The 27,648-nt window shown below is 41.7% G+C and overlaps 2 protein-coding genes across 6 annotated transcripts; one reads left to right on the forward strand and one right to left on the reverse strand.

Moving 5' to 3' along the window:
- Positions 1 to 50: 50 nt before the first annotated feature.
- On the reverse strand, positions 51 to 16,146 carry gdpd1 (glycerophosphodiester phosphodiesterase domain containing 1). Of its 5 annotated transcripts, XM_045703348.1 has the most exons (13): positions 15,907 to 16,146; positions 14,097 to 14,200; positions 13,830 to 13,892; positions 13,011 to 13,168; positions 12,801 to 12,843; positions 9,741 to 9,876; positions 9,118 to 9,163; positions 8,913 to 9,034; positions 8,705 to 8,794; positions 8,353 to 8,486; positions 1,343 to 1,408; positions 1,100 to 1,151; positions 51 to 1,015 (listed from the first exon to the last, which is right to left on the reverse strand). In XM_045703348.1, exons 4-13 carry the CDS (start codon positions 13,144 to 13,146, stop codon positions 863 to 865), a joined length of 978 nt encoding a protein of 325 aa, XP_045559304.1. In that variant the 5' UTR covers positions 13,147 to 13,168; positions 13,830 to 13,892; positions 14,097 to 14,200; positions 15,907 to 16,146; the 3' UTR covers positions 51 to 862. The 5 variants fall into 5 exon arrangements, with proteins under 5 accessions (XP_045559304.1, XP_014017461.1, XP_014017462.1 ...); XM_014161986.2 differs by lacking the exon at positions 13,830 to 13,892; XM_014161987.2 differs by lacking the exon at positions 13,830 to 13,892 and having other exon boundaries at positions 15,977 to 16,144.
- LOC106580702 (transmembrane protein 120B) lies at positions 14,386 to 27,648 on the forward strand. The gene is made up of 13 exons (XM_014162032.1): positions 14,386 to 14,433; positions 15,114 to 15,175; positions 18,678 to 18,759; positions 19,025 to 19,062; positions 19,508 to 19,549; positions 20,140 to 20,229; positions 22,855 to 22,915; positions 23,260 to 23,264; positions 24,104 to 24,166; positions 24,297 to 24,388; positions 24,497 to 24,561; positions 26,419 to 26,484; positions 27,532 to 27,648. The coding sequence occupies exons 1-13, from the start codon at positions 14,386 to 14,388 to the stop codon at positions 27,646 to 27,648; spliced, it is 831 nt and encodes a 276-aa protein (XP_014017507.1).

Raw genomic sequence — 27,648 nt, forward strand, 5'->3', positions numbered from 1 at the left:
GGCACGTGGGAGCTTCTGTCAAAAACAACTAGCTGAAATTATACAAAACGTCCAGAAAAATCACTTTAATCATTCTAACACTGAATTGTCAATTGTCATACATTTTCCATGTCTATGGCTTCATTCTGATTAAACATCTTTCCCTGATAGAACGTCTGCCTGTTGCCCTTTCAATAGGTCACCTGTTCTAACTCCAGTAACTATACACATCTAACCCTTTCCCATGCTTTATACAAGTCTATGCACCTTTCTGGAGAGTTGTCTTTACAGCACGACCAAACTTCAAATGCATTTCAATACAATTTCACAATCAATATTTAAAAAAAATCTAAAATTGCAAAATATAAGACACTTAATTCTATTGATTCAGCAGGTGAAAATAATTATCACTTTACCATTACATTGATTCAAGACTAATTGTAATGCCAGTCTTTGTGCTATCATGCCAACTCCTTTTCACTCATTGTAATGCCATGTTAGGCTCAACTATGAGCAATGGAGTTGGCATTATAGCACAAACAGACTGGCACTGAAATAAGTCTTGAATAAGACAGGTGTGCATTATCTGTCAAACAGCAAAACACAATAACATACTTGAATATTGAACCACTTCTTGATCAAATATCCCTCAACTACAATTAACATCTGAACTGACCATGTTAAATTAATCGAACATAATAAAACCTTACTGTAAAAGTAGATACACTAACAAGGCTTATTGCCCAGTTGGCGTGCAGGACAAAGGCCAAATAATCTTAGCTGCCTGGGCTGGTGTTCAAACAGTGCTGTATCTACATGGAGTCTGGAGATAGTTTGACAGGTCAGTTGGCTTTAGTGGTGGGGAAGTGGCAACTTTGGCAGATCATTCAGTCTTTAGTGTATTTAGTGATTTAGCAGCGCCATTCTTCTCCATGAAGTCCCTCAGCTTTGTGGGGTAGTCGGTCATGACCCCTGTGGCTCCCAGGTCAAAGGCTCTCTTAAAGTCCTTCTCGTCATTCAGCACCCAGACGTAAACCTGGAATTAAAAAAGTAAGAGCACATTATACAACGTGACTGTGATAAAAAGCAGAATCGATAGCAGTTGTCAGAATGGCCTTACTTGTATTCCCCTTGCTGTTAGGTGATTGAACAGAGCTCTTCTCATCAGCAGGCTGCATGAGAAAGTTTTTAGACCCCGATTAATGAACCTCATTTATGATACATATCAGCTGCTCTGGACCACAGCTACAGACAACCACTGATCAGAAGTCTAAACGTAATGCTATGGGAGCTCCTTCTGAAGGGTGCAATGGAGCAGTTGTTCCAAGTGGAGGGTACAGTAATCTCAGACTATTACACTTACGTATCTGCCAGCCAGGTGATGACATGCTGACTCCTGGTCATCTTATCAGGATCCCTCATAAGATGTCTGGAATCAAACACAGGCAATACATAAGTGAAAATAAAGGAATCAAAAAAGTCCAATTAACTTGTTGATACCATTTCTATGTCTCAGTATGAAAGAAGTTAGAGGAAGTTTTGCGAGCCAATGCGAACAAGTGTTAGCACAATGACTTCGTCTACAGGTACACCAGCAGTATCCATAAGTTCATCTGACTGGGTAAGAAAAATGTACAGAATCTCACAATATCCCTTTGAAAGGGCCCCTCTGGTGAACAAAAAGGACAAATAAAAATGGCTAGCTTATAACAAACCACAGTGGCCTCAACCTCTGTTTACATCCAAATTCAGCTGCTTTAAATGGAAAGGCATTTCTTATTAATCCCTATGATCCCTGCTGTTTGGCCTACTTCCAAATTGGAAAGTATTTACACTCCAGAGAACAAACAAGCATGTTATTTGAATGATTTATTCATCAATCATTTATTAATTGTGCCCAGAGATCAACTTCCAAAACGGCAACCTGTTGTTCCAGATAACAAGAGATTGAGGGGGAGGAGAGCCAGAAGATTGAGAGAACGAATCAAACGTTGTCACATGCGCCGAATACAACAAGTGTAGACCTTACCATGAAATGCTTACTTACAAGCGCTTAACCAACAGTGCAGTTCAAGAAAGATAAAATATTTAACAAATAAAAAATAAATAAAAAAATGTAACAACGTGGCTACATCCAGGGGGTACCGATAGCGAGTCAATGTGCAGGTTAGTCGAGGTAAATTTGTACATGTAGGTAGGGGTGAAGTGACCATGCATAGATAATAAACAGCGAGTAGCAGCGGTGTACAAAACAAATGGAAGGGGGGTGTCAATGTAAATAGTCCGGTGGCCATTTGAGTAATTGTTCAGCAGTCTTACGGCTTGGGGGTAATAGCTGTTAAGGAGCCTTTTGGTCCTAGACTAAGCGCTCCGGTACCGCTTGCCGTGCGGTAGCAGAGAAAACAGTCTACCTCCCCTCACAATACCCTCATGGAGTCTGACAACATGAGGGTATTGTGAGGGGAGGTAAGGCTCCACTTATCTTACAATAAGATAAGTGACTAAATATCTACTGGTTAGAATCATTGATTACATTTATGATTGTAAAATGACAGCTTAATATAGTAGTGGTTAAAACATTTGCATGCCTTGCAAGAACAACAATTTCACAAATAATCCTGTTTACACATACATCTGATAATCAAGTTGCCTGATGGGAAAAAGGCAGAAAGTAAAAAAAACTTTCTAAAACAGTGACCATATAATTTTTGGTGGTAGCCTATTTGATTCCGAGTTCGGACATATAAAGTTGGTATTTCCGAACTCACTTCACTCAAGCCTAAGAGGGAGGCTCCTGCTGCTCGTGATTGCACCTGTACATAGCCCAGCTATAATTTAGCCCAAACAACTACCTCTTCCCCTACTGTATTTATTTTATTTAGCTCCTTTGCACCGCATTATTTCTATTTCTACTTTCTTCCACTACAAATCTACCATTCCAGTGTTTTACTTGCTATATTGTATTTACTTTGCCACCATGGCCTTTTTTTGCCTTTACCTCCCTTATCTCACCTCATTTGCTCACATTGTATATAGACTTATTTTTCTACTGTATTATTGACTATGTTTGTTTTACTACATGTGTAACTGTGTTGTCGAACTGCTTTGCTTTATCTTGGCCAGGTCACAATTGTAAAATGAGAACTTGTTCTCAACTTGCCTACCTGGTTAAATAAAGGTGAAATAAAATAAATAAATAGCACATGGAGGTAAAATACACAGCAGAACTCCGATAAAAAAAAATTGTAAAAAGGTGTTTACATGTTCTAATAATTCAAAAGAGCAAAACATTTTTTTATTACAGGTTTATTTATTTTTTTTAAACGTGGTTTATGCTAGGTTTGCAAATGTATATTTTTAGCCAACCCTCCTTAACCAGTTAAATTAGTTAAAAAAACAGTAAAATTACGTGACAGCAGAAAATTCTACGCATGCATACACGGAACAAAATTAAGAGCTTAATTGAAACATACAACAATGGCAAGCATATCGTCTCACAGCCAAAAGGCTATATTTAAGCAGTAAGGCCCGAGGGGGTGTGGTATATGGCCAATATACCACAGCTAAGGGCTGTTCTTAAGCACGATGCAGCGCGGAGTGCTAGGACACAGCTCTCAGCCGTGGTAGATTGGCCATATATCACAAACCCCAAGGTGCCTTATTGCTATTATAAACTGGATAACAACATAATTAGAGCAGTAAAAATACATGTTTTGTCATACCCAGCCAATCAGCATTCAGGGCTCGAACAACCCCGTTTATTATAATTATGCAACTCCTGTAATTAAAGTAGCCAATGTGTTTTTACATTTTCAATCATTTTCCGAAATGCAGTTCGCAGCAACACAGATTCTAAAAGGCGGACCTGATGCGAGCGATTCCATACAGTATGTGACAAAGATGAAAATCTGCTAGAAAATTAGAAAGAAGGGGAATCTAAAGATTCAACAACCCTAATGGATTGATAATATGACTAGGCTTCTATGCCATTGGCTTCTGGACAACGAATGTTGATATGAAAACCAATAGAAGAGGATAGAAATTCTAGTTTCAAGGGCATATTTTATTAACTTCTATTTATTTAGGGGAACCCAATTGAGACCAGTGTCTCATTTACAATGGTGCCCTGAGGACAAAAATTACAACAAAAATATAAAAAAAACTACAAGACAGCTATAGATACATTACATCAAGTTTGATTAATCAATTGCACACTTCAGTGAAAAGTTTTAAACAGCCCTATCGGCACCAGGGGTAATTTGTTTTGTAAATCATTCCTTAATAACTGTGGTGCATTAAAACTAAAGGCGGATATACCAAACTTTGTGGGGTTTGGCATCTCATTTTTATATACTGAACAAAAATATAAAGATGTAAAGCACTGGTCACATGTTTCATGAGCTGAAACAAAAGATCCCAGATATTTTACATATGCACAAAAAGCTTATTTCTCTCAAATTTAGTTTAAAAAAATAATAGTGTTTACCTCCCTGGTAGTGAGCATTTCTCCTTTGCCAAGATAATTCATCCACAGGACAGGTGTGGCATTTCAAGAGGCATGATCATTACACAGGTACACCTTGTGCTGGGGATAATAAAAGGTCACTAAAATGTGCAGTTGTGTCACAACACAATGCCACAGATGTCTCAAGTTGAGGAGGAGTGTGCAATTGGCATGCTGACTGCAAGAATGCCCACCAGAGCCGTTTCCAGAGAATTTAAAGTCAATTTCTCTACCATAAGCCGCCTCCAACATTGTTTTAGAGATTTTAGCAGTACGTACAACCGGCCTCACAACCGCAGACCACGTGTTTGGCGTCGTGTGTGTGCGAGCGGTTTGCTGATGTCAATGTTTTGAACAGAGTGCCCCATGGCGGCTGTGGGGTTATAGTAGGGCAGGCATAAGCTACAGACAATGAACACAATTTAAATCGATGGCAAATTGAATGCACAGAGATACAGTAACGAGATCCAAAAGGCCCATTGTTGTGCCAGTCATCTGCCGCCATCACCTCATGTTTCAGCACGATAATGCACGGCCCCATGTCACAAGGATCTGTACACAATTCATGAAAGCTGAAAATGTCCCAGTTCTTCCATGGCCTGCATACGCAGACATGTCACCTATTGAGCATGTTTGGGATGCTCTGGCTCAACAGCGTGTTCCAGTTCTCGCCAATATCCAGAAACTACGCACAGCCACTGAAGAGGAAAGGGACACCATTCCGCAGGCTACAATCAGCCTGATCTTCTCTATGCGAAAGAGATGTGTCGAGCTGCATGAGGCAAATGGTGGTCACGCTAGATAATGACTGGTTTTCTGATCCACGCCCCTACCTGTTTTTAAGGTATCTGTGACTAACAGACGCATATCTGTTTTCCCAGGCATGTGACATCCATAGATTAGGGTCACAGTTATTTAAATTGACTGAACTGTAAAATCGACTCAGTAAAACCTTTGAAATTGTTGCATGTTGCGTTTATATTTCTGTTCAGTATATTTCAGCAGTGAAGTGAGGTATGCTGGAAGCTTGTGAAGCAGAGCTTTGCAAACAAGAGGGGGGGTAACGAAGTGATCAACAGGACTTTAGTGAGGTCCAGCCGACCTTCTGATGCAGTGATGAGTATTAAAACTGTCACCTGTAATAAAGCAAAGGGCGATATGGTAGAAGGCATCCAAAGGTTTAAAAGTAGTGGCTGCTGCATTCTGGTAAATGGTGTCACCGTAGTAAAGAACTGGCAGGAAAGTTGACTGTAGAATCTGCTTCCTGCGGTTAATGGACAGGCAAGCTCTAAACTCATCAAAAAAAGAAACCTCACTGTCAACTACGTTTATTTTCATCAAACTTTACATATGTAAATATTTGTATGAACATAAGATTCAAAAACTGAGACATAAACTGAACAAGCTCCACAGACATGTGACTAACAGAAATTGAATAATGTGTCCCTGAACAAAGGTGTGTGGAGGGGGGGGGTCAAAATCAAAAGTACCAGTCCGTATCTGGTGTGGCCACCAGCTGCATTAAGTACTGCAGTGAATCTCTTCCTCATGGACTGCACCAGATTTGCCAGTTCTTGCTGTGAGATGATAGCCCACTCTTCCACCAAGGCACCTGCAAGTTTCCGGACATTTCTGGGGGGAATGGCCCTAGCCCTCACCCTCCAATCCAACAGGTCCCAGACGTAATCAATTGGACTGAGATCCAGGCTCTTCGCTGGCCATGGCAGAACACTGACATTTCTGTCTTGCAGGAAATCACGCACAGAACGTGCAGTATGGCTGGTGGCATTGTCATGCTGGAGGGTCATGTCAGGATGAGCCTGCAGAAAGGGTACCACATGAGGGAGGAGGATATCTTCCCTGTAACGCACAGCGTTGAGATTGCCTGCAATGACAACAAGATCAGTCCGATGATGCTGTGACACACCACCCCAGACATTGACGGGCCCTCCACCTCCAGATCAATCCCGTTCCAGAGAACAGGCCTCGGTGTAACGCTCATTCCTTCGATGATAAACGCGAATCCAACCATCACCCCTGGTCTATGGGCACACTCATCAGTGAAGAGCACTTTTTGCCAGTCCTGTCTGGTCCAGCGTCGGTGGGTTTGTGCCCATAGGCAACGTTGTTGCCGGTGAGGTCTGGTGAGGGCCTGCTACAGGCCTTTCAAGCCCTCAGTCCAGCCTCTCTGTCTGCGGGACAGTCTGAGCACTGATGGAGGGATTATGCGTTCCTGGTGTGCGTTCCTGGTGTAACTCGGGCAGTTGTTGCCATCCTGTACCTGTCCCGCAGGTGTGATGTTCGGGAGTGTACCGAACCCGTGCAGGTGTTGTTACATGCGGTCTGCCATTGCGAGGATGATCAGCTGTCCGTCTTGTCTCCCTGTAGTGCTGTCTTAGGCGTCTCACAGCACTGACATTGCAATTTATTGCCCTGGCCACATCTGCAGTCCTTATGCCTCCTTGCAGCATGCCTAAGGCACGTTCACACAGATGAGCAGGGACCCTGGGCATCTTTCTTTTAGTGTTTTTCAGTGTCAGTAGAAAGGCCTCTTTAGTGTCCTAAGTTTTTATAACTGTGACCTTAATTGCCTACCGTCTGTAAGCTGTTAGTGTCTTAATGACCGTTCCACAGGTGCATGTTCATTAATTGTTTATGGTTCATTGAACAAGCATGGGAAACAGTGTCTAAACCCTTTCCAATGAAGATCTGCGAAGTTAAAAGATAATTCGTAAAAATCTAATTAAAGATAGGGTCCTGAAAAAGGGACGTTTCTTCTTTTGTTGTTGCTGAGTTTGTCTAAAAAAAGTCTACTTTAAATCTTAGCTTCCAAACCAGCCCATCAGTAAGTTTTTTTAAACATTAGATCTTTATCAATCAAAATGTTCAGATATTTATAGGCAGGAACCCGCTCGATGAGAGAACCATCCAATGAGTGAATATGTAGCCCATCTGAGAAAAATGACCATGAATTACAGAACATACACTACCGGTCAAAAGTTATAGAACACCTACTCCTTCAAGGGTTTTTCTATATTTTTACTATTTTCTACATTGGAGAATAGTAGTGAAGACACCAAAACTATGAAATAACACATATGGGATCATGTAGTAACCCAAAAAATAAAATAAAAAAAATTAGGTGTCAAACAAATCAAAATATATTTTATATTGGAGATTCTTCAAAAAGCCACCCTTTGCCTTGACAGCTTTGCACACTTCAGTTACCATAGTAACTGAAACAGTGCCATGTCCAGATCTAAAACAAAATTGGTGCATATTTAGAAGAGTTATTATTAGCTGGGAGTGGGTCAGAGATTCGAATACTTTTGCTAGGCAAGATATCTTGGAGATCGGACAGTAATTACCTAAATCAGAAGGACCTCTCTGCCTTTATGTAGCGGGAGGACATGTGCCGCTTTCCAAACCTTAGGGATAACACCAGGAGCAATTGTCAAGTTAAAAGATTCAACAATGAGCGTGGCAGAGAGCTGTAGTAAGAAGAGGTCAAGTGAACCAGCCCCTGTGGATTTCTTCACGTCGGTCTTTAGCAAGGCACATAAACATCCAATTGGCTTATTCATCCCCCCCCCTGTAACTATAACCCCAGGTCGTTGCTGTAAATGAGAATGTGTTCTCGGTCAACCTACTTTGTAAAATAAAATAAAAAATCTTTATAAAATAATTGCCTCCACATTTCTATAGTTGAATTTTGGCTAGGCTACTTTGAAGCAAGGTAAGACATGCCTCATAATATGAAGTAAAACATGTCATACAAACACTAAAACCAAGGAGGGTAGGTGTTACATGTAAAATGATGGCCTAAGCTAAGTTAAAAGTGGGTGTGTGTGTCTCTGGGTGTTGCATACTTAGTGACGATGGAGGGCATGGGGATCTCCAGGAACTGCTCTTTGAGGGGCACAAATGGCAGAAGGCCGGTGTAGAAGAGACCCACCAGCATTAGGACCCTGCGCATGCTGAACAGCACTGGGATACGAGGGTTCTACAACACAGACAGGAAAGTACAAGGTTGTGATAAAAACAAAGTCCACGATCCAGCTTTCCTAGTATGACAAAGAACTCGGTGTGCTAAAAAGGTTCTTCCCAAACACCCATCATAAAAACATGTAAATATAATTTCCAATTTTGTGTTGATCAAGGTAAATATTATCAAGCATAAACAGATTATATCATTATACAAGGAAATTAGCCATTAGGTACCTCCTTGTAACACTTCTGCACAATCTGGTTGCTAGAGTTGCCCCAAACAGTGATGTGTTCTCTGTCATACTTCACAACCAGCTCTGATACCTGCAGAACAAACAAGTTCACAACCCAGAATGAGAACAACCATTTGATGAGACCACTTACCCCATGACACACTCAAAGCACCCACTTCTTTCCTGAAATGTCTAACCCAAGGCCACACCTTCTTGATAAGGGTGTCATTGTTGACCTTGATGTCAATGTTGACAGGGGTCTTAGGGAAGGCCTCAAACACATCCCTGAGGAGAGGAATGCGTTTGTCCTCCCCTCCCTCACAGACGCATTCTGTAGACACACACAGGGAAAAATTAAGAACACATCCACACCTGCCAAAGCAGCATGTACTACATACAAACAGTGATACTCACCTCTCTGGAAAGTCACACCAAGCTTGCACAGGTAAGGAGGCAGATCCTGTAGAGAACAAACATATTACACACATTTGATCATGCATATCCCTTTTTGTGTTGTCACAATACCAGGAAGTAAGAAAGAAACAAAACATGAAGCAGACTTAATTATGAGGAAAACACTCCTGTTCGAAAAAACAGCCTTATGATGTTACCCAGAGTCACATGTTTATTTTGCAAGCTATAGCCCACAGTATTCTACAAAAGTAGGTTTTAAAAAAAGGACCATAGAGTTTAGTCTGCTTCGTGTACTCCTCCTTGCCAAGGAAAATCTGGTATCGTATTATTGCGATACTGGTATCGTGACAACACTAATCCCTTGAGATTTATTCTTTGGTCAAAAATCTGATTAAACTTTTGACAGGATCTATTCTAAAATGGAGATAAATGCAACAAAAGACTTGGGAGTAGAATTATCTGAAAGCGGAGTTCAAGACCTGGAAACTGGCATCTAAAATAGCCCAAGACAGGAAGAAATGGAGGGACCTTGAGGAGGCCTTACGGACCGCAATGAGGCCTAGGTAAAGTACATAGGCTAAGTTTTTATACGGCTGTTGAGAAGCCAACCTTGCGATACTCACGGCGTAGGCCACGTCAGAGATGTGGGCACTGATGCCAGTCGACCTCTCCAGGTTGGCATCGTGTGACACGACCACCTGCTCGTCCTTGGTCATGTGACAGTCAAGCTCCAGCATGTCAGTGCCAAGGTCCACTGCACTGGACACATGTAAAGGAGACAATCACACACACATATACCCCACCAGCAGGAAGTTGAGGATAGCGTCAACAAATCTAGACAGGGTACACACGTAAGGGACATCAACGCTGCTTGCTGAACATCACATCTTCCTCCCCTCTTGCAAACACACGACCACCCTCTTGACAATGCCATAGCCAACTACACCACCGCAACGCTAGCAAGTCGATGGCACCGATGTTGGCATTTCAAGCCGAGGAGTGAGGTTAACCAATTCAACACGGTTACCCACACCTCAAAGTGGTGTGTATTTACCAAAATAAGTAATAATGCATATTTCGTTTCGCTGCGTTTCATAATTTTCCTTCAATGCATCTTACCGGACAAAGCAGCTGAGCGAGTGAAACAGCGCCCCTCTGTCTCTGTATGTGTAGCCCATCTATCTGATGCTGTCTGGTTGCCGCCTGTAGCATTGAATACAAGGGAAGCCATTGAGCGTTTGGCCTCCCTTGATAAAGAAAACGTTAAAATAGCCAAAAAACGGCATTGAGCTAAATTGTGAATGGTCCTGACGCACCAAAAATAAGTGTCAAGGAAAGCCAGTTTGGATTTGAATTCACACCAATCACATCAAAAGCAAAACGCCATTGACAGAAAACTTGAATTGTTACATCTCATGTCTTGGTCCTCCAGTGGCTAGCTAGCAAAAATTGTCCCTTTCTCAAATTAGCCATGGATGGAGATTTGGACTTGTGGTTTTACTTAATTCAACATACAGGCCAATGATTAGAAATGGCGATTCTGATATAACAATTAATTTATACATTGTGCGCCTGGCCCTTGAGAGGATGGATGTTCATTATGTAGCTAGACGTAGTAGGCTAACGTTAACTTGCTCATCGTTGCCCATGAATGAAGTTAGGCAAGCGAGCAACATTTTAGCCAGGTAACCTAGTTAAACGAAAATAAGAGTACTGTATGACTGATTTTCAATCAATCTACAGACAATAGCCAATAATGACAAAGCAAACAGGTTTTTAGAAACATTTGGAAATGTATTACAAATTAAAAAAAAAACTTATTTAGAAAAGTATTCAAACCCTCTGCTATGAGACTCAAAATTGAGTTCAGGTGCATCCTGTTTCCTTTGATCATCCTTGATGCTTCTACAACTTGATTGGAGACCACCTGTGGTAAATTCAATTGATTGGAAAGGCACACATCAGTTGACAGTGCATCTCAGAGCAAAAACCAAGCCATGAGGTCGAAGGAATTGTCCGTAGAGCTCCGAGACAGGATTGTGTCGAGGCACAGCTCTGGGGAAGGGTACCAAAAAAATGTCTGCTGCATATAAGGTTCCCAAAAACACTGGCTTCCATCATTCTTAAAATGTAATAAGTTTGGAACCAACAAGACTCTTCCTAGAGCTGAGCAATTGGGGGAGAAGGGCCTTGGTCAGGGAGGTGACTAAGAACCCGATCGTCAGTCTGACAGAGCTCCTCTGTGGAGATGGGAGAACCTTCCAGAAGGACAACCATCTCTGCAGCACTCTACCAATCAGACCTTTATGGTAGAGTGGCCAGAGAGAAGCCACTCCTCAGTAAAAGGCACATGACAGCCCCCTTGGAGTTCCCCAAAACGCACCTAAAGGACTTTCAGACCATGAGAAACAAGATTCTCTCGTCTGATGAAACTCATCTGGAGGAAACCTGGCACCATCCATACGGTGAAGCATGGTGGTGGCAGCATCATGATGTGGGGATGTTTTTCAGCAGCAGGGTCTGGGAGACTAGTCAGGATCGAGGGAAAGATGAACGGTGCAAAGTAGAGATCCTTGATGAGCTCCAGAGAGCTCAGGACCTCAGACTTTGACGAAGGTTCACCTTCCAACAGGACAACGACTAAACACACAACCAAGACAATGCAGGAGTGGCTTTGGGACAAGTCTCCGGATGTCCTTGAGTGGCTCAGCCAGAGCCCGACCTCGAACATCTCAGGAGAGACCTGAATATAGCTGTGCAGCGACACTCCCCATCCAACTTGACAGAGCTTGAGGATCTGCAGAGAATGGGAGAAACTACCCAAATACAGGTGTGCTAAGCTTGTTGCATCATACCCAAGAAGACTTGAGGCTGTAATTGCTGCGTCAACAAAGTACTGAGTAAAGGGTCTGAATACTTATGAAAATGTGACCAGTTTTTTTTTTTTTTTATACATTTGCACAAATGTATAAACCTGTTTTTGCTTTGTCATTATGGGATATTGTGTGTAGATTGAGAGACAAAAAAAACGTTCATCCATTTTTGAATAAGGCTGTAATGTAACAAAATGTGGAAAAAGTCAAGGGGTCTGAATATTTTCCGAATGCACTGTATCACGGTGGCATGGCATATGAACTAACAGGTTATAGAGCAAACAATGCAATTACCACATGTAGGTTGAAATATGGCACACAAAAAAAAAAAAAATCTGTCTTGGCTTCCACAATGGTTTTACCCATGCACTGCTACTGCTCCTACTTGAACATTGTTGGTGTCATGTCATTATGGCAAAATATGGTCTGATCTGTCAGTTGCAACAGCCACACGTAATACATGATAAAGCACTCCAGCACACCGACAAGACATGATTCATACTTTTGAGTCTAGACTACTATTAAACACAAGCATCCTCTACTAGTAATAAAACAAACTTGATGAGTAATTTTGGCAAACTGAATAATACATTCAGCAGAATTATATTTTACCTATAAGGACATCCGGTCCCATTTGCCTACTTTCTCCATAGAGAGTGTAGGTTTACCATCAATTCAGTTCCATGTGTTATCTGCTTATGGCATTGCTTGCTGTTAGTCTGGATATTTAGCCTAATCCTCCTGTGTTGGCCTATGTTAAACATGACATGATGCAGCACGAGTCAATGGGAGGATATGGACTTGACTCACTGCTTGAAAGCTGCCATGGTGTTCTCCAGGTTTTCACCTGCCCCTGCAAATACAGACATGACAGAAAGGAGTTCATAAATTAAAGGTGCCTGAAACAGAGTTGGTGTGAGCCAAGTTAGCAAGATGTCTTGAGGAACAACACTGCCTTTTGTAGTTCCAGTTTCATGGATGTGTCATGTATGGATGAAGCATGATTCCAGCAACACTCACCTCCACGATGGGATATGTGTCTGCTTAGGAATGGCTCTCTCTTCCGCCGATGCAGAAGCGTTGGGCATTTCAATAACAAGGCAGAGGTGAGCACATACCCCATCACCGTAGACAACACGTAGACAGCAGCACACATCTCTGATTCTCCTTTAGCGCAACTGGGAAAGGTAACACTCATGAGCAAGCATAGCTATACTAGCAAATACTGATAAGTCACCATGATTCAGCTTTAATAAGTAGATCGGATTACATTTTTAAAAATGCACACATTCATACAGCTGTACAGTAGCCCAATATTGGACTAAAGTTGCCTGTTACTGCTTAGTCCAAGGACCTTACATGTTCTGTTTGGAAGCCAAAGCACCCAAATACTCCATCTAAACGTGAATCGAATCTCAATTGCGGTACAGTTCTAAAAACAAATTCGTTTCATATCACATTAAAATAATTTAATAAATGCAAAACAAACACTTATTGTAGAATGTTTTAACCGGTTTCAATACATTTGCAGCCGACATTTTTTCCCCTTATTAACAGGTTGGTGGCGTCTGTCTTCCGTTTTACGCACAGGTGTCCGGAGACGCAGATAGCTAACTAATTAGCACAGGTAACGTTAGTTCACGCGGTCTTCCGTCTGTTTCCGTAAATAAGCGTTGTAAACAAGGAAATATGGCGGTGTTGGAACCCTGACCCTATAAAAAAAAAGAAGGTGTGTCAATTTAACCTTTCGTTTTTTCAAAAATTCTTTCTCGTCGATATGAAAAAGGTCCTTATGCTTCCAAAACCATACCGCAAGCGATGCGTTAATAATGTTCATACCGAGCGTCGGGGCTCTTAACACAATCACCCCCAACAGAAGCTGCCTTTGTCCAATCAATGACTCTGTGTAATGGAATGGAACCAATGATTTATATACATCATTGAATAGAACTGAGTCATAATCAAGAGCTAGCTTTACGGCACAGTACATGATAATGATGACAAACAGCTAGCAATTGAATGACAGATGCCGTCCGTGTAGATGGGCTAAAACGTTAGTGAATGTATTAAGCTACAGTAGTGTGAGCCAACAAATTGCATTTTTACCTTTGACAACAAACGAACTTTTCTTCTGGATATGTGGAAACTTCTGCCCGGTGAACGCCAAGGTTTATGCACGTCTTCTCTGCTGAACGCTATTACAGCTACAACTGCAACCACAGACAGAACAAGCTTTGCTTCAACGACAGATGACATAAATCTTCTTATTTGATGAGGTTTAACGGCGGTTGGCATACAATAAATGTGGCATTACCGCCACCTACTAGACTGGAGTACAACTCCCTTATACTTTTCTTGAAAAAAAAATATTAAATCAAGCTCCCGAGTAGCGCAGATGTCTAAGGGCTCTGCATCTGTGCTAGAGGCGTCTCGACAGACCCTGGTTCGATTCCAGGCTGTATCACAACCGGCCGTGATTGAGGGTCCCATAGGACGGCGCACAATTGGGTTAGGGTTTGGCCGGGGTAGGCCGTCATTGTAAATAAGGCTGGTTAAATACTTTAAAAAAATGTATTTACATTTTTTACATTGAACACTACACTCACACATTTAAAAAAAATAAAAACACCACCCTACTCCACTATTTAAATCTATTTAGTCCTACCTAAGTCCAACAACCTGAAAGGGTGGGACACCACCACTTAACACACCCTGTAACTCTTCTGATGTAAAGTCTCACACACCCAAATACCTCTCTGCAGCTGCCACCACAACCTCAATTTTCTGCGACTTACGTTCCATCCCTGCAGTACAGTTGATAACCATTGCTAAAAATCCAATCTTACTGAAACATATCCCTTGTTGGCCTATCCCTCTGTACTGGTACAGATCTACTACTCACAACATTCCTCTCAGGATCCCTCCCCCTTGACCCTTCTTCCTCTACTTTCTCAGCATATGACAACTTATGCGCTACTCTAACCCTGGAAACCTGCCTCTCTCGCACGGGACGTTTCTGATCCCCAGCAACGTGGGTACCCCTACAATTAACACATACCACTACTTTCCCCAATGCGACACATGTATTTGTCTCATGCCCTTCTGCACACTTCTCACACCTAGGAACCTCCCTCCTACACATTGCTGTCACATGCCCATAAGTTTGACCCCTGTAACAACATAAGGTATTTGGCACAAAAACTCGTACAGGATAACTTATATATCCAAACATCACTGTCGCGCAAAGAGTCAACATCAAAACTCAAAAGAACAGACAATGACTTCTGTTTCACCACTCACGCAACCCTGTCTGCATCGCACCAAACCACAAGCATCACAAACAATCTTCCCCTTCAGTTGGCCAACTTTTAGTGCTACCCCAGTAATCACTCCTTTCAATGGCGTATTTTTCTTGAGAGCAAAACAATTCACATTTATTGCCCCCATTCCTTTAACGCAGAGCGCCTTCTCCCTCTGACCAGCAGAAACAAACAATTATCACAAGACCACTTCTGATTACCCTCACCGATTCCACAGTACCCAAATCTGTTTTCACCCACACTGAAACCACAAATGGATCAGCTAAAAGGCAAGGGTCACTTTTTCCCAAAACTTCACTCCTACTGTCACAGACTGATCTTTATCCTGAACCTCAGTGCAAGCTTCCGGCTCCGAGAACTTCACCACACCTACCACCTCACTTCCATTTCTCCTCCTGTCTTCAGCTCACTCTGCTTACACTTTCTACCATTCTGCTTTAAACAGATTTCCCTTTTTTCCGCCATTTTTTTACCGACGCAAGCTCACCCTTTTCCTCCCTCTCTTAGACCTCCTCTGCCTCCCTTTTTCCCTCCATTCCTCCTCCGTATTCCAAGCATACGTCTACTTATGATAATACTGCACTCTCCTGACATACATCTTGTTCTTGCCTTCTCAAGGGACGCCATTTAACCGACTGTCACAATCTCCGTACAATCAGCACGAACCCCTCGGGATGTAGCGCTCAACAGTGCATCCCACTTTTAAAGCAGCTGCTTCGTATTGATGTTCTTCTTTATCAAAAGCTACCACGATGCTTTTCCATTTCAAACAAGCATGCTCTTCCAACCACCATCCACGGTCCACCGTCTCGCAGCATTTGAAATCTTATTCTTCTTCTTTGGGATTTAATGGCGGTTGACATTCAATTGTTGCATTACCGCCCCCAACTGGACTATAATATATATCATTGTACTTTGTGATACAAAAGGGGAAAAGGAAAGAAATAAACAAAAAATATGTATAAATAAATACACCCATTTGACCCTATCTGCTCCTGCACCATGCCAACGGCCAGGGAGGACACCACCACTCAACAAGTTGACACACACAACTTCATACTTTCTTCTACATAATCTTCTGTCCCATGCCTTCCTGCACACATCCCACATCTTGGAATCTCCCTCCAACACGCTGCTGCAACATGACCATAAACGTTGCACCTGAAACACCACAGTGGATTTGGCACACTAAGCTCTAACAGGATAACTGATATATTTTAACATAACTTTGTCGGGTAGAGACTCAGACTCAAAACTCAAAAGGACTGACCGTGATTTCGTTTCACCACGCTCACCACCGGGTCTGCGTCGCACCAAACGGCGGGCGTCACAAACACCAGGAATATTCAACTTCAATTGTTACACCTCCGCACTGAAATCACTTCATTAAATGGTGCCCTATTCCTAAGCGCAAAGCAAGAAACAGATCGTGACCCAAGTTGCGTGACATGGAGCACCTGCTCCCTCTGGGCAGAAGAAACACAAACAAATATCATAAGTCCACTACAGGGTACCTTCACTGATTCAACTGCACCCAACTCCTTTCCCACCCACCCTGAAACCACAAATAGATCCACCAAAAGGCAAGGATCCACTTTCTCCAAAAATGTCACTCCCACTGAACCAGATTCTTCTTTATCATGTCCATCGATGTCAGATTCAGGCTCTGAGCTCTTCACCACACCTTCCACCTCAGTTAACTCGCCCTCATTCACTTCCATTTCACCTCCAGAACTCGGTGTGGCGTAGGGCTCACTCTGTTTGCACTTGACACCAAACTTCTTCGACACACTTTCTGTCTATTCCGTCATCTTCAACAGATTCAGACTCAACCTTTGCCTCCCTCTTTCTCATCAACCTATTCTTCCTCTCTTTTTCCCTCCATTCCTCCTCCGAAATCCAATTAAACGACTCCTTATGAAAATATTCAATTTTACGCATCAATCTCTTTCTTGCCTCCTTGAGGGACGCCGTCTCTACTGCCACTCCATCCATCTGTCGTTCTCCTTTGCACACAGCTGATACTTTGTAGCCCACATACTCATTATCATTATTGCAATGACGCTGATTGGCCGCAACGAAATATTCTTATTCTGTGGTATAATGACTTTCGCAACATAGGAGCTCTGCTGTACAGCCTTGATCCTTAACACCTCAACCTCTTTCACCCTAACATGGCACTCAAGGAAGTCCAGAAAAGAGAAACAACAGTCCATCATTACTTTAAGACATGACGGTCAATATGGAAAATCCAAGAACTTTGAAAGTTTCTTTAAGTGCAGTCGCAAAAACCATCAAGCGCTATGATGAAACTGGCTCTCATGAGGACCACCACAGGAATGGAAGACTCAGAGTTACCTCTGCTGCAGAGGATAAGTTCATTAGAGTTACCAGCCTCAGAAATTGCAGCCCAAATAAATGCTTCAGAGTTCAAGTAACAGACACATTTCAACATCAACTGTTCAGAGGAGACTGTGTGAATCAGGCTTTCATGGTCGAAATCCTGCAAAGAAACCACTACTAAAGGACACCAATAAGAAGAAGAGACTTGCTGGGGCCAAGAAACACGAGCAATGGACATTAGATTGGTGGAAATCTATCCTTTGGGCTGATGAATCCAAATTTTGGATTTTTGGTTCCAACCGCCTTGTCTTTGTGAGACTCAGAGTCGGTGAACGGATGATCTCTGCATGTGTGGTTTCCACTGTGAAGCAGGGAGGAGGAGGTGTGATGTTGTGGGGGTTCTTTGCTGGTGACACGGTCTGTGATTTATTTAGAATTCAAGGCACACTTAACCAGCATGGCTACCACAGGATTCTGCAGCGATATGCCATCCCATCTGGTTTGTGCTTAGTGAGACTATCATTTGTTTTTCAACAGGACAATGACCCAAAACACACCTCCAGGCTGTGTAAGGGCTATTTGACCAAGAAGGAGAGTGATGGAGTGCTGCATCAGATGACCTGGCCTCCACAATCACCCGACCTCAACCAAATTGAGATGGTTTGGGATGAGTTGGACCGCAGAGTGAAGGAAAACCAGCCAACAAGTGGGAACTCCTTCAATCCTGTTGGAAAAGCATTCCGGGTGATATTGGTTGAGAGAATGCCAAGAGTGTGCAACGCTGTCATCAAGGCAAAGGGTGGCTACTTTGAAAAATATAATATATATTTAGATTTGTTTAAAGCTTCTTTGGTAACTACATGATTCCATATGAGTTATTTCATATTTCACTATTATTCTACAATGTAGAAAATATTACAAAAAAAGAAAACCCTTAAATTATTAGGTGTGTCCAAACATTTGACTGGTAATGTATTTCAATGGCTTGTTAAAACAATTATCATTCATATCTCACAAACCACAGGCTATATGTTTATGTCAATCTTGTTCTGGGCAATGTAAGTGTGACTCTCCTGACTCTCCTGAGCAAACAGTCAAAGAAAGAAGCAATGGATTTGTTAACTCTTAGAAATGTTAACATACTGTACACCTTATCAAGGGAATTGTATATTTATATTAAAAAACATAAACTGATTAGTTGTCCTATTCCAAATGTCTCCATCAGATGGAGGTGATAAATAACAAATAATAAATCATTTTTCAAGCTGTTTTTGGTCAAAACTTGGCGTATAGATTTATGGAGAAGATGGCAACAGATTGACTTTTCATGATTAGAAAAATGTATCTTCCTCATCAGATTTTCCTACAAAGATGAATGAGAAATTCAAGCTGTGCCTCACGGTTTTACTGCTCTCATTCATTGATAATTGTTTTTAACCCTTTTTAGTGGTATCCAATTGGTAGTTACAGTCTTGTCCCATTGCTGCAGACTCAGGAGAGGCGACGGTCGAGAGCCGTGTGTCCTCCGAAAAACAACCCAACCAAGGCTCACTGTTTCTTGACACAATGCCCACTTAACTCGGAATCCAGCTGCACCAATGTGTCGGGGGAAACACCGTACACCTGGTGACCCTGTCAGTGTGCGCTGCGCCTGGCCCACCCCAGGAGTCGCTAGTGCGCGATGGGACAAGGACATCCCTGCCGGCCAAAACCTCCCCTAACCCGGACAACGCTGAGCCAATTGTGCGTCTGGGTCTCCCGATCGCGGCTGGCTGCGACAGAGCCTGGACTCAAACTCAGAATCTCTAGTGGCACTGGTAGCACTGTCTTAGACCACTGCGCCACTCGGGAGGCCCTGCTATTCTCCTTCGTGTGTTATTTCTTTGTGAGCTACAGGTAAGCTTAAAGTCAACAAAATCGTGACTTGACAGCAAATCAAGAGTTTTATTCCAAAACACTATATATCCATTTTCAGAAATGTTGGTAAATTAGCTTTTATTGTTTTAAGAACATTTGCAAAAGATTGGTGTGTTTTTCACCATCTTGTCATGGCATGGGGTTGTTCAATGACAAACATGTATTTGTTTGAAATGTATCACTTGATGGTTTAATTTCATCATGGTTTTACATAGTCAAATGTGACGAACACCGTTTTTAATAAAGAACAAATACAAATTATACATTTTAGTCATTTAGCAGATGCTCTTATCCAGAGTGAGTGAGTTACAGTTAGTGCATTCATCTTAAGATAACTAGGTGAGACAACCACATATCACAGTCTAATATACAGGATACGAACATTCCATTTCAGGTTAACAATGGTTATATAGTGATTTGCAACAAAACACGATTTTAATAGACATCTAAAATCTATTAATGAACATCTGAGAACAGTAATATTTTACACATACATGAAGGTACTCATAAGCAATAATATTTTATTCAACCCTGTCTAGTCTCTCTGTGTGTGTGTGTACCCTGTCTAGATTTGTTAACGCGATCCTCAATTTCTTGCTGGTGTGGTACTACTGCACATTCAGTGTACAGGAAAGCAGCCTCATCAGCAATGGGTCCAGGTAGGCCCTTCAGTCTTCAGACCTAATCCCTGGCTAGATATACAGTGCATTCGGAAAGTATTCAGACCCCCTTACTTTTTTCACATTTTGTTACGTTACAGCCTTATTCTTAAATGTATTAAATTAATATTAAAATACCTTATTTACATAAATATTCAGACCCTTTGCTATGAGACTTATTTTTATTTCACCTTTATTTAACCAGGTAGGTCAGTTGAGAACAAGTTCTCATTTACAACTGCGACCTGGCCAAGATAAAGCGAAGCAGTGCGACACAAACAACAACAGAGTTACACATGGAATAAACAAACGTACGTACAGTCAATAACACAATAGAAAAGTCTATATACAGTGTGTGCAAATGAGGTAAGATTAGGGAGGTAAGGCAATAAATAGGCTATAGTGGCGAAATAATTACAATTTAGCAATTAAACACTAGAGTGATAGATGTGCAGAAGATGAATATGCAAGTAGAGATACTGGGGTGCAAAGGAGCAAAAACAATTACCAATATGGGATGAGGTAGTTGGGTTGGCTATTTACAGATGGGCTGTGTACAGGTGCAATGATCGGTAAGCAGCTCTGACAGCTGATGCTTAAAGTTAGTGAGGGAGATATGCGTCTCCAGCGATTTTTGCAATTTGTTCCAGTCATTGGCAGTCTGACGGATGAATATGGGTTTGGCGGATGCCAGGAGAACCCTACCTGCTCCAATGCATTGTGCCAAATGTAAAGTTTGGTGGAGGAGGAATAATAGTCCAGGGCTATTAACTGAATTTTGATAGCTGTATTACATTAATTTCTATATGAATATGAAGCGATGGCCAGCCAACGAGAGCATACAGGTCGCAGTGGTGGGTAGTATATGGGGCTTTGGTGGCAAAACAGACGGCACTGTGATAGACTGCATCCAATTTGCTGAGTAGAGTGTTGGAGACTATTTTGTAAATGACATCGCCGAAGTCAAGGATCGGTAGGATAGTCAGTTTTATGAGGGTATGTTTGGCAGCATGAGTGAAAGATGCTTTGTTGCGAAAAAGGAAGCCGATTCTAGATTTAATTTTGGATTGGAAATGCTTAATGTGAGTCTGGAAGGAGAGTTTACAGTCTAACCAGAAACCAAGAATATGTGGACAACTACAAATACCCAAGTCAGAACTGTCCAGAGTAGTGATGCTAGATGGGTGGGCGGGTGCGGGCAGCGATCGGTTGAAGAGCATGCATTTAGTTTTACTTGCATTTAAGAGCAGTTGGAGGCCACGGGAGGAGGTATGGCATTGAAGCTCGTCTGGAGGTTAGTTAAATGTCCAAAGAAGGGCCAGAAGTATACAGAATGGTGTCCTCTGCGTAGAGGTGGATCAAAGAATCACCAGCAGCAAGAGCGACATCATTGATGTATACAGAGAAAAAAGTCGGCCCAAGAATTGAACCCTGTGGCACCTCCATAGAGACTGCCAGTGGTCCGGACAACAGGCCCTCCGATTTGACACACTGAACTCTGTCTGAGAAGTAGTTGGTAAACCAGGCGAGGCAGTCATTTGAGAAACCAAGGCTGTTGAGTCTGCCGATAAGAATGTGGTGATTGACAGAGTCGAAAGCCTTGGCCAGGTCAATGAATACGGCAGCACAGTAATGTCTTTTATCGATGGCAGTTAAGATATTGTTTAGGACCTTGAGCGTGGCTGAGGTGCACCCATGACCAGCTCAGAAACCAGATTGCATAGCGGAGAAGGTATGGTGGGATTCGAAATGGATGGTGATCTGTTTGTTAACTTGGCTTTCGAAGACCTTAGAAAGGCAGGGTAGGATAGATGTAGGTCTGTAACAGTTTGGGTCTAGAGCGTCTCCCCCTTTGAAGAGGGGGATGACCACGGCAGCTTTCCAATCTTTGGGGATCTCAGACGATATGAAAGAGAGGTTGAACAGGCTAGTAGTAAGGGTTGCAACAATTGCGGTGGACAATTTGCTCAGGACCCCAGACTGGGGCGAAGGTTCACCTTCCAATAGGACAACGACCCTAAGCACACAGCTAAGACAACGCAGGAAAGGCTTCGGGAGAAGTCTCTGAATGTCCTTGGGTGGCTCAGCCAGAGCCCGGACTTGAACCCGATCAAACATCTCTGGAGAGATCTGAAAATAGCTGTGCGGCGTTGCTCCCCATCCAACATGACAGAGCTTGAGAGCATCCCCAAATACAGGTGTGCCAAGTTTGTAGTCATACCCAAGAACACTCAAAGGTACTTCAACAAAGTACTGAGTAAAGGGTCTGAATACTTATCTAAATGTAATATTGTAATTTTTAATACATTTACCAAAATTTCTAAAAACCTGTTTTAGCTTTGTCATTATTGGGTATTGTGTGTAGATTGAGGAATATATTTATTTTTTAATCCATTTTAGAATAAGGCTGTGAAGTAACAAAATGTGGAAAAAGTCAAGGGGTCTGAATACTTTCAGAATATACTGTACATTCTTACACAGCTCGACCGTAAATGACTTTGGCAAAATCTTAACTAATACAGTATGTTACAGTATGATGCATTTATACAAGTAGTCGCTCTTCATATTCATATTCAACCCTGTTTATTCTGATTCTTTTCTCGTTGTATTTGGTTGTTGTTTCAGGATCAAAGGCTGGTGGGTTTTCCACCAATACGTCTCAGCCTTTCTGTCTGGAGTAAGGCTGATTGTTTGCCAATACTTGATCACACACCAACCAAACTGTAGGTTTTTTCATAGTTAGTTCCAGTTTTAAGCAAGGGAATGATAGATGGCAAACAATTGAATCCAGTTTGCACTTTTTTCTAAATCTATTCCTTGTCAATTTCATTGTGCTACAAGGGATCAAATTATCCCCTATGGTGTTAGCAAACCATAACATTGAGTTCTGTTGCAACTCGTGAAAGTTGCATTGCATTAATAATACATTTTATTTTGAGTTAACCTTTTACTGCAGTGGGCTAAATCAGGGTCACACAGAGTAGTAGTCTCAAACAGATCTACTTTGAAACAAATGTGTACAACTCACACACATGGTTATGGGCTTAAAAAAAGAAGACACCTGTACGATGACAGAAATAGGGTTGAAAGGTATTCCATTTTGAGTTTGCATCCTAATATTACACTTTATATACATCACAGAAGACAAATCATAAAACCATTTGACATAGAAACACCGGATTTTCAGTTTTTTATTTTAAATATTGTTTATTAATTAGGAAATTAGGAAAAATAATAGCATTCCACCCATGAGGCCACTAGAGGACGGTTTGATAATTTGACTGCAGGAAATGATTATTATAACTATGCGCTTTTCACGACACCCAAAGTCACTTAACGTACGCACACAACAAAATCAGCAGGATATAAAGCAATAAAATCACATATTAAATAAGTAAATATATAAAGGTGCACTAAACATAAGGGCAGACTAACCATGGAGAACACTAAACATGATGACAGACTAACCAGGGAAGTGAACTAGACAGAGGATGAAAGCTAAGACAACAGAGAATCTGGGAAAGTCTGTGTGAAAAGGAGTGGATTTGAATGTTTGTATGGATTTTGAGGTTCCGACATGGAGAGGGAGGGAGTTCCAAAGTTGGGGAGCTGCAGTTCTAAAAGTCTGGTCTCCTATGGAGCAGAGCTTGGTGTGAGGGATGGTGAGGAGGCCAGTGTCAGAAGAGCATAGTGAACAGGTGGGAGTGTAGGGATGCAGGAGGTCAGTAAGGTATGTGGTCTCCAATCCATTGAGTGCTTTGTAGGTGACCATAAGCAATATGAAGATGATCCTGTATTGAACTGTGAAGTTCAAAAGTTTACAGTATACAATATAGTACACTGTATTCAACAGTCATTATCTGATGTCTGGTAGGCCTGATGGATACCTGTACCAGAGTTTCAGGAACCAATTCCTCGCCTTTTCTTTGTATCAAAGAAAGCTTTCAACACAAGTCTTAAAACACAAGGAATACATTAGCGTTACAATTACAGCAAGTAATTGTCGAGTTTACATTTTTTTTAAACCAACTCTTTGTGTGTGCATGTGTATGTTCTGGCAACACAGACATAGTTCACTGTATGCAGTACTACTATCAGAGCGGCTGTCTGTACAGACTAAGAACCCCGGGAGAAAGACACAAAATGTACCTGACTGTGGGTGAGACTGAGTCTAATAATGATGCACCTTGTTATAGCTACATAGTTACAAAGAAATATATTTGAGATACATTTATTTAAGTCTACTCTGTGCCTATCTATCTTTTAGAAGGATTTCAGTCCTGGATGTGGCGAGGGCTGACATTTCTTCTGCCCTTCCTGTTTTTTGGTCATGTGAGTATGGGATTTGGCTGTGTGATTCCTCTGGCTGTGAGATTAGTTGAGCTGGAGTTAGTTTGCTTTGTCACATATATAATAGTGAGTCACACTGAGGCTACTTTGTTGTTGCACAGGGATTGCATAATAAATCACACATCCAGTGCCTTCGGAAAGTATTCAGACCCCTTGACTTTTTCCACATTTTATGTTACAACCTTATTCTAAAATGGATTAAATTATCTACACATAATACCCTATAATGACAAAGCGAAAACAAGTTTTAGAAATGTATTAAATCTAAAAAAACATACCTTATTTACATAGTATTCAGAACCTTTGCTATGAGACTTGAATTTTTTATTTATTTTACCTTTATTTAACTAGGCAAGTCAGTTAAGAACAAATTCTTATTTTCAATGACGGTCTAGGAACAGTGGGTTAACTGCCTTGTTCAGGGGCAGAACGACAGATTTGTACCTTGTCAGCTTGGGGATTTGAACTTGAGCTCAGGTGCATCCCGTTTCCTTTGATCGTCCTTCAGATGTTTCTACAACTTGATTGGAGTCCACCTGTGGTCAATTCAATTGATTGGACATGATTTGGAAAGGCACACACTTGTCTATATAAGGTCCTAGAGTTGACAATGCGTGTCAGAGCAAAAACCAAGCCATGAGGTCCAAGCAATTGTCCATAGAGCTCGGAGACAGGATTGTGTCGTGGCATAGATATGGGGAAAGGTACCAAAAAATGTCTGCAGCATTGAAGGTCACCAAGAACCACCAAGACTCTCCCTAGAGCTGGCCCCCCGGCCAAACTGAGCAATCAGGGGAGAAGGGCCTTGATCAGGGAGGTGACCGAACCCGATGGTCACTCTGACAGAGCTCTAGAGTTCCTCTGTGGAGATGGGAGAACCTTCCAGAAGGACAACCATCTCTGCAGCACTCCACCAGTCAGGCCTTTATGGTAGAGTGACCAGACGGAAGCAACTTCTCAGTAAAAGTCACATGACAGCCCCCTTGGAGTTTGTGGAAAGTCACCTAATGACTCTCAGACCATGAGAACAAGATTCTCTTGTCTGATGAAACCAAGATTGAACTCTTCGGCCTGAATGACCTGAAAATAGCTGTGCAGCGACACTCCCCACCCAATCTGACAGCGCTTGAGAGGATCTGCAGAGAAGAATGGGAGAAACTCCCCAAATACAGGTGTGCCAAGCTTGCAGCGTAATACCCAAGAGGGCTGAAGGCTGTAATCGCTGCCAAAAGTGCTTCAAAAAAGTACTGAGTAAAGGGTCTGAATACTTATGTAAATGTGATATTTTTTGTAAATGAGCAAAAATGTCTGAAATCCAGTTTTTGCTTTGTCATAATGGGGTATTGTGTGAAGATTGAGGGGAATCTTTTTTAATGAATTTGAGAATAAGGCTGTAACCTACCAAAAATGTGGGAAAAGTCAAGGGGTGTGAATACTTTCTGAAGGCACTGTAAATCTCCAGTTATATTGTAGAATTATGCTTTGTCATGTTTTAGAGGCTCTTGAACCAGACCTGGGTTTCAAACTTGAAACAATCATTTCAAATCATTTATCTGTGCCTGTTTGAGGTTGCCTGGCTTAATAAACCAATGAAAGTCCCAAAACTGCAAACCCTGCCCATCTGGCACTCCAGGCAGACTCAAACAAGTGCTCAAATTATTTGAACCCAGTTCTGCCCTAAACATTTGATTGACCTGGCATTAGGGATTTTGTGTGTGTGTGTGTGTGTGTGTGTGCGTGCGTGCATGCGTTTTGTATTACTTAATTGTTTTGTGTGTATTTAAAATGTGTGTGTGTGTGTGTGTGTGTAAAGTAGGTAATTGATGTTTTGTGTTGCAGTTTTGGCAACTCTACAACGGACTCTCTCTGTTCAGGATGGATCGGCTCCAAGACTGTAAAGCAGGGGTTCTTACACTTTTTCAGTCTGGGACCCAAATTAGAAATTCAGTGTTTTCCTGGGACCCAAGCTTAGGAAAATATACAACTATATGTAAATACAGTACATTTCATTGCCCTTATGCTAAAAAAAAATGCAATATAGACAAAAACAAATAACAATGAAATACCCATAAATATATTTTCATGTTTATTTTTCCCCAATAAAAACACTCTTACATACCTGTCTAGGTTGGAACTGTTGCTTTTAAAATACAATAAATCATTTCATTCTGAACTGGAATAAACGGATTGATCACGTCACACAGATGTATAATAGAACAGACACAGACTTTTTGATCGTGCAACCCTAAGTAACAGTACAGATAAAAAATTCTGGCCTACTGTACATCTTACTGTATAAGTTATTGTTGATAGAAAGTCTAGGTTGGAACTACTGCTCTGAAAATACATATGTTTTATTCTGAACTGGAATAAACTGATTGATCACATCACACAGACGTAGACCAGAAAACACATATACACACACGGCTGGTTGAAGTTTTCAACAAGCATGGCTATTCTGGGCTCAGTTTTTGACAGTACAACACAGGTCATGCTCAGCATTGACACTGTTTCTGTACTTGAGAACCCTGACTTGCATAGGTATGTGCTGCCAAACTGGATCAGAACATCTACTGCTTTCTCAGGCAGGCAGGAGACCGCTTCCTGCTGCAGATGAGCAACCCAGAACTGTGTGAGTGTTTGTCTCAAAAAGCATCTTGCTTCAATCAGTTTATTCCAGTTCAGAATAAAAAGTATTACTTGTAACAGCAACAGTTCCAACCTAGACTTGTTTTCAACAATAATTTCTACAGTAAAATGTACAATAGGCCTGATGTTTCATCTTCATCTGTACTGTTTCTTGGGGTTGCTTCTAAAATGTTGGTTTCTTAATTAAACGTATTATGCCCTTTTGATAAGTCTCCCATCCATAAATGCAGACAATATAATAATAAAAAAGCTTTCTTCCCCCATCTTACGCCAATATTCACAATTTCTGCAATGTCATTCTAGGTCTCAATGTGTGCGATCTCCTTCCTCATTCTGTTCATGGGCAACTTCCTCACTACTGTTGCAGTAGTCCACACCAAGTTCAGCAGCAAGGACCAGGAAAAACCCAAGGGTCAGTGA

Source organism: Salmo salar, chromosome ssa20 (genome assembly GCF_905237065.1).
Source record: "Salmo salar chromosome ssa20, Ssal_v3.1, whole genome shotgun sequence".
Classification (NCBI taxonomy): Eukaryota; Metazoa; Chordata; class Actinopteri; order Salmoniformes; family Salmonidae; genus Salmo; species Salmo salar.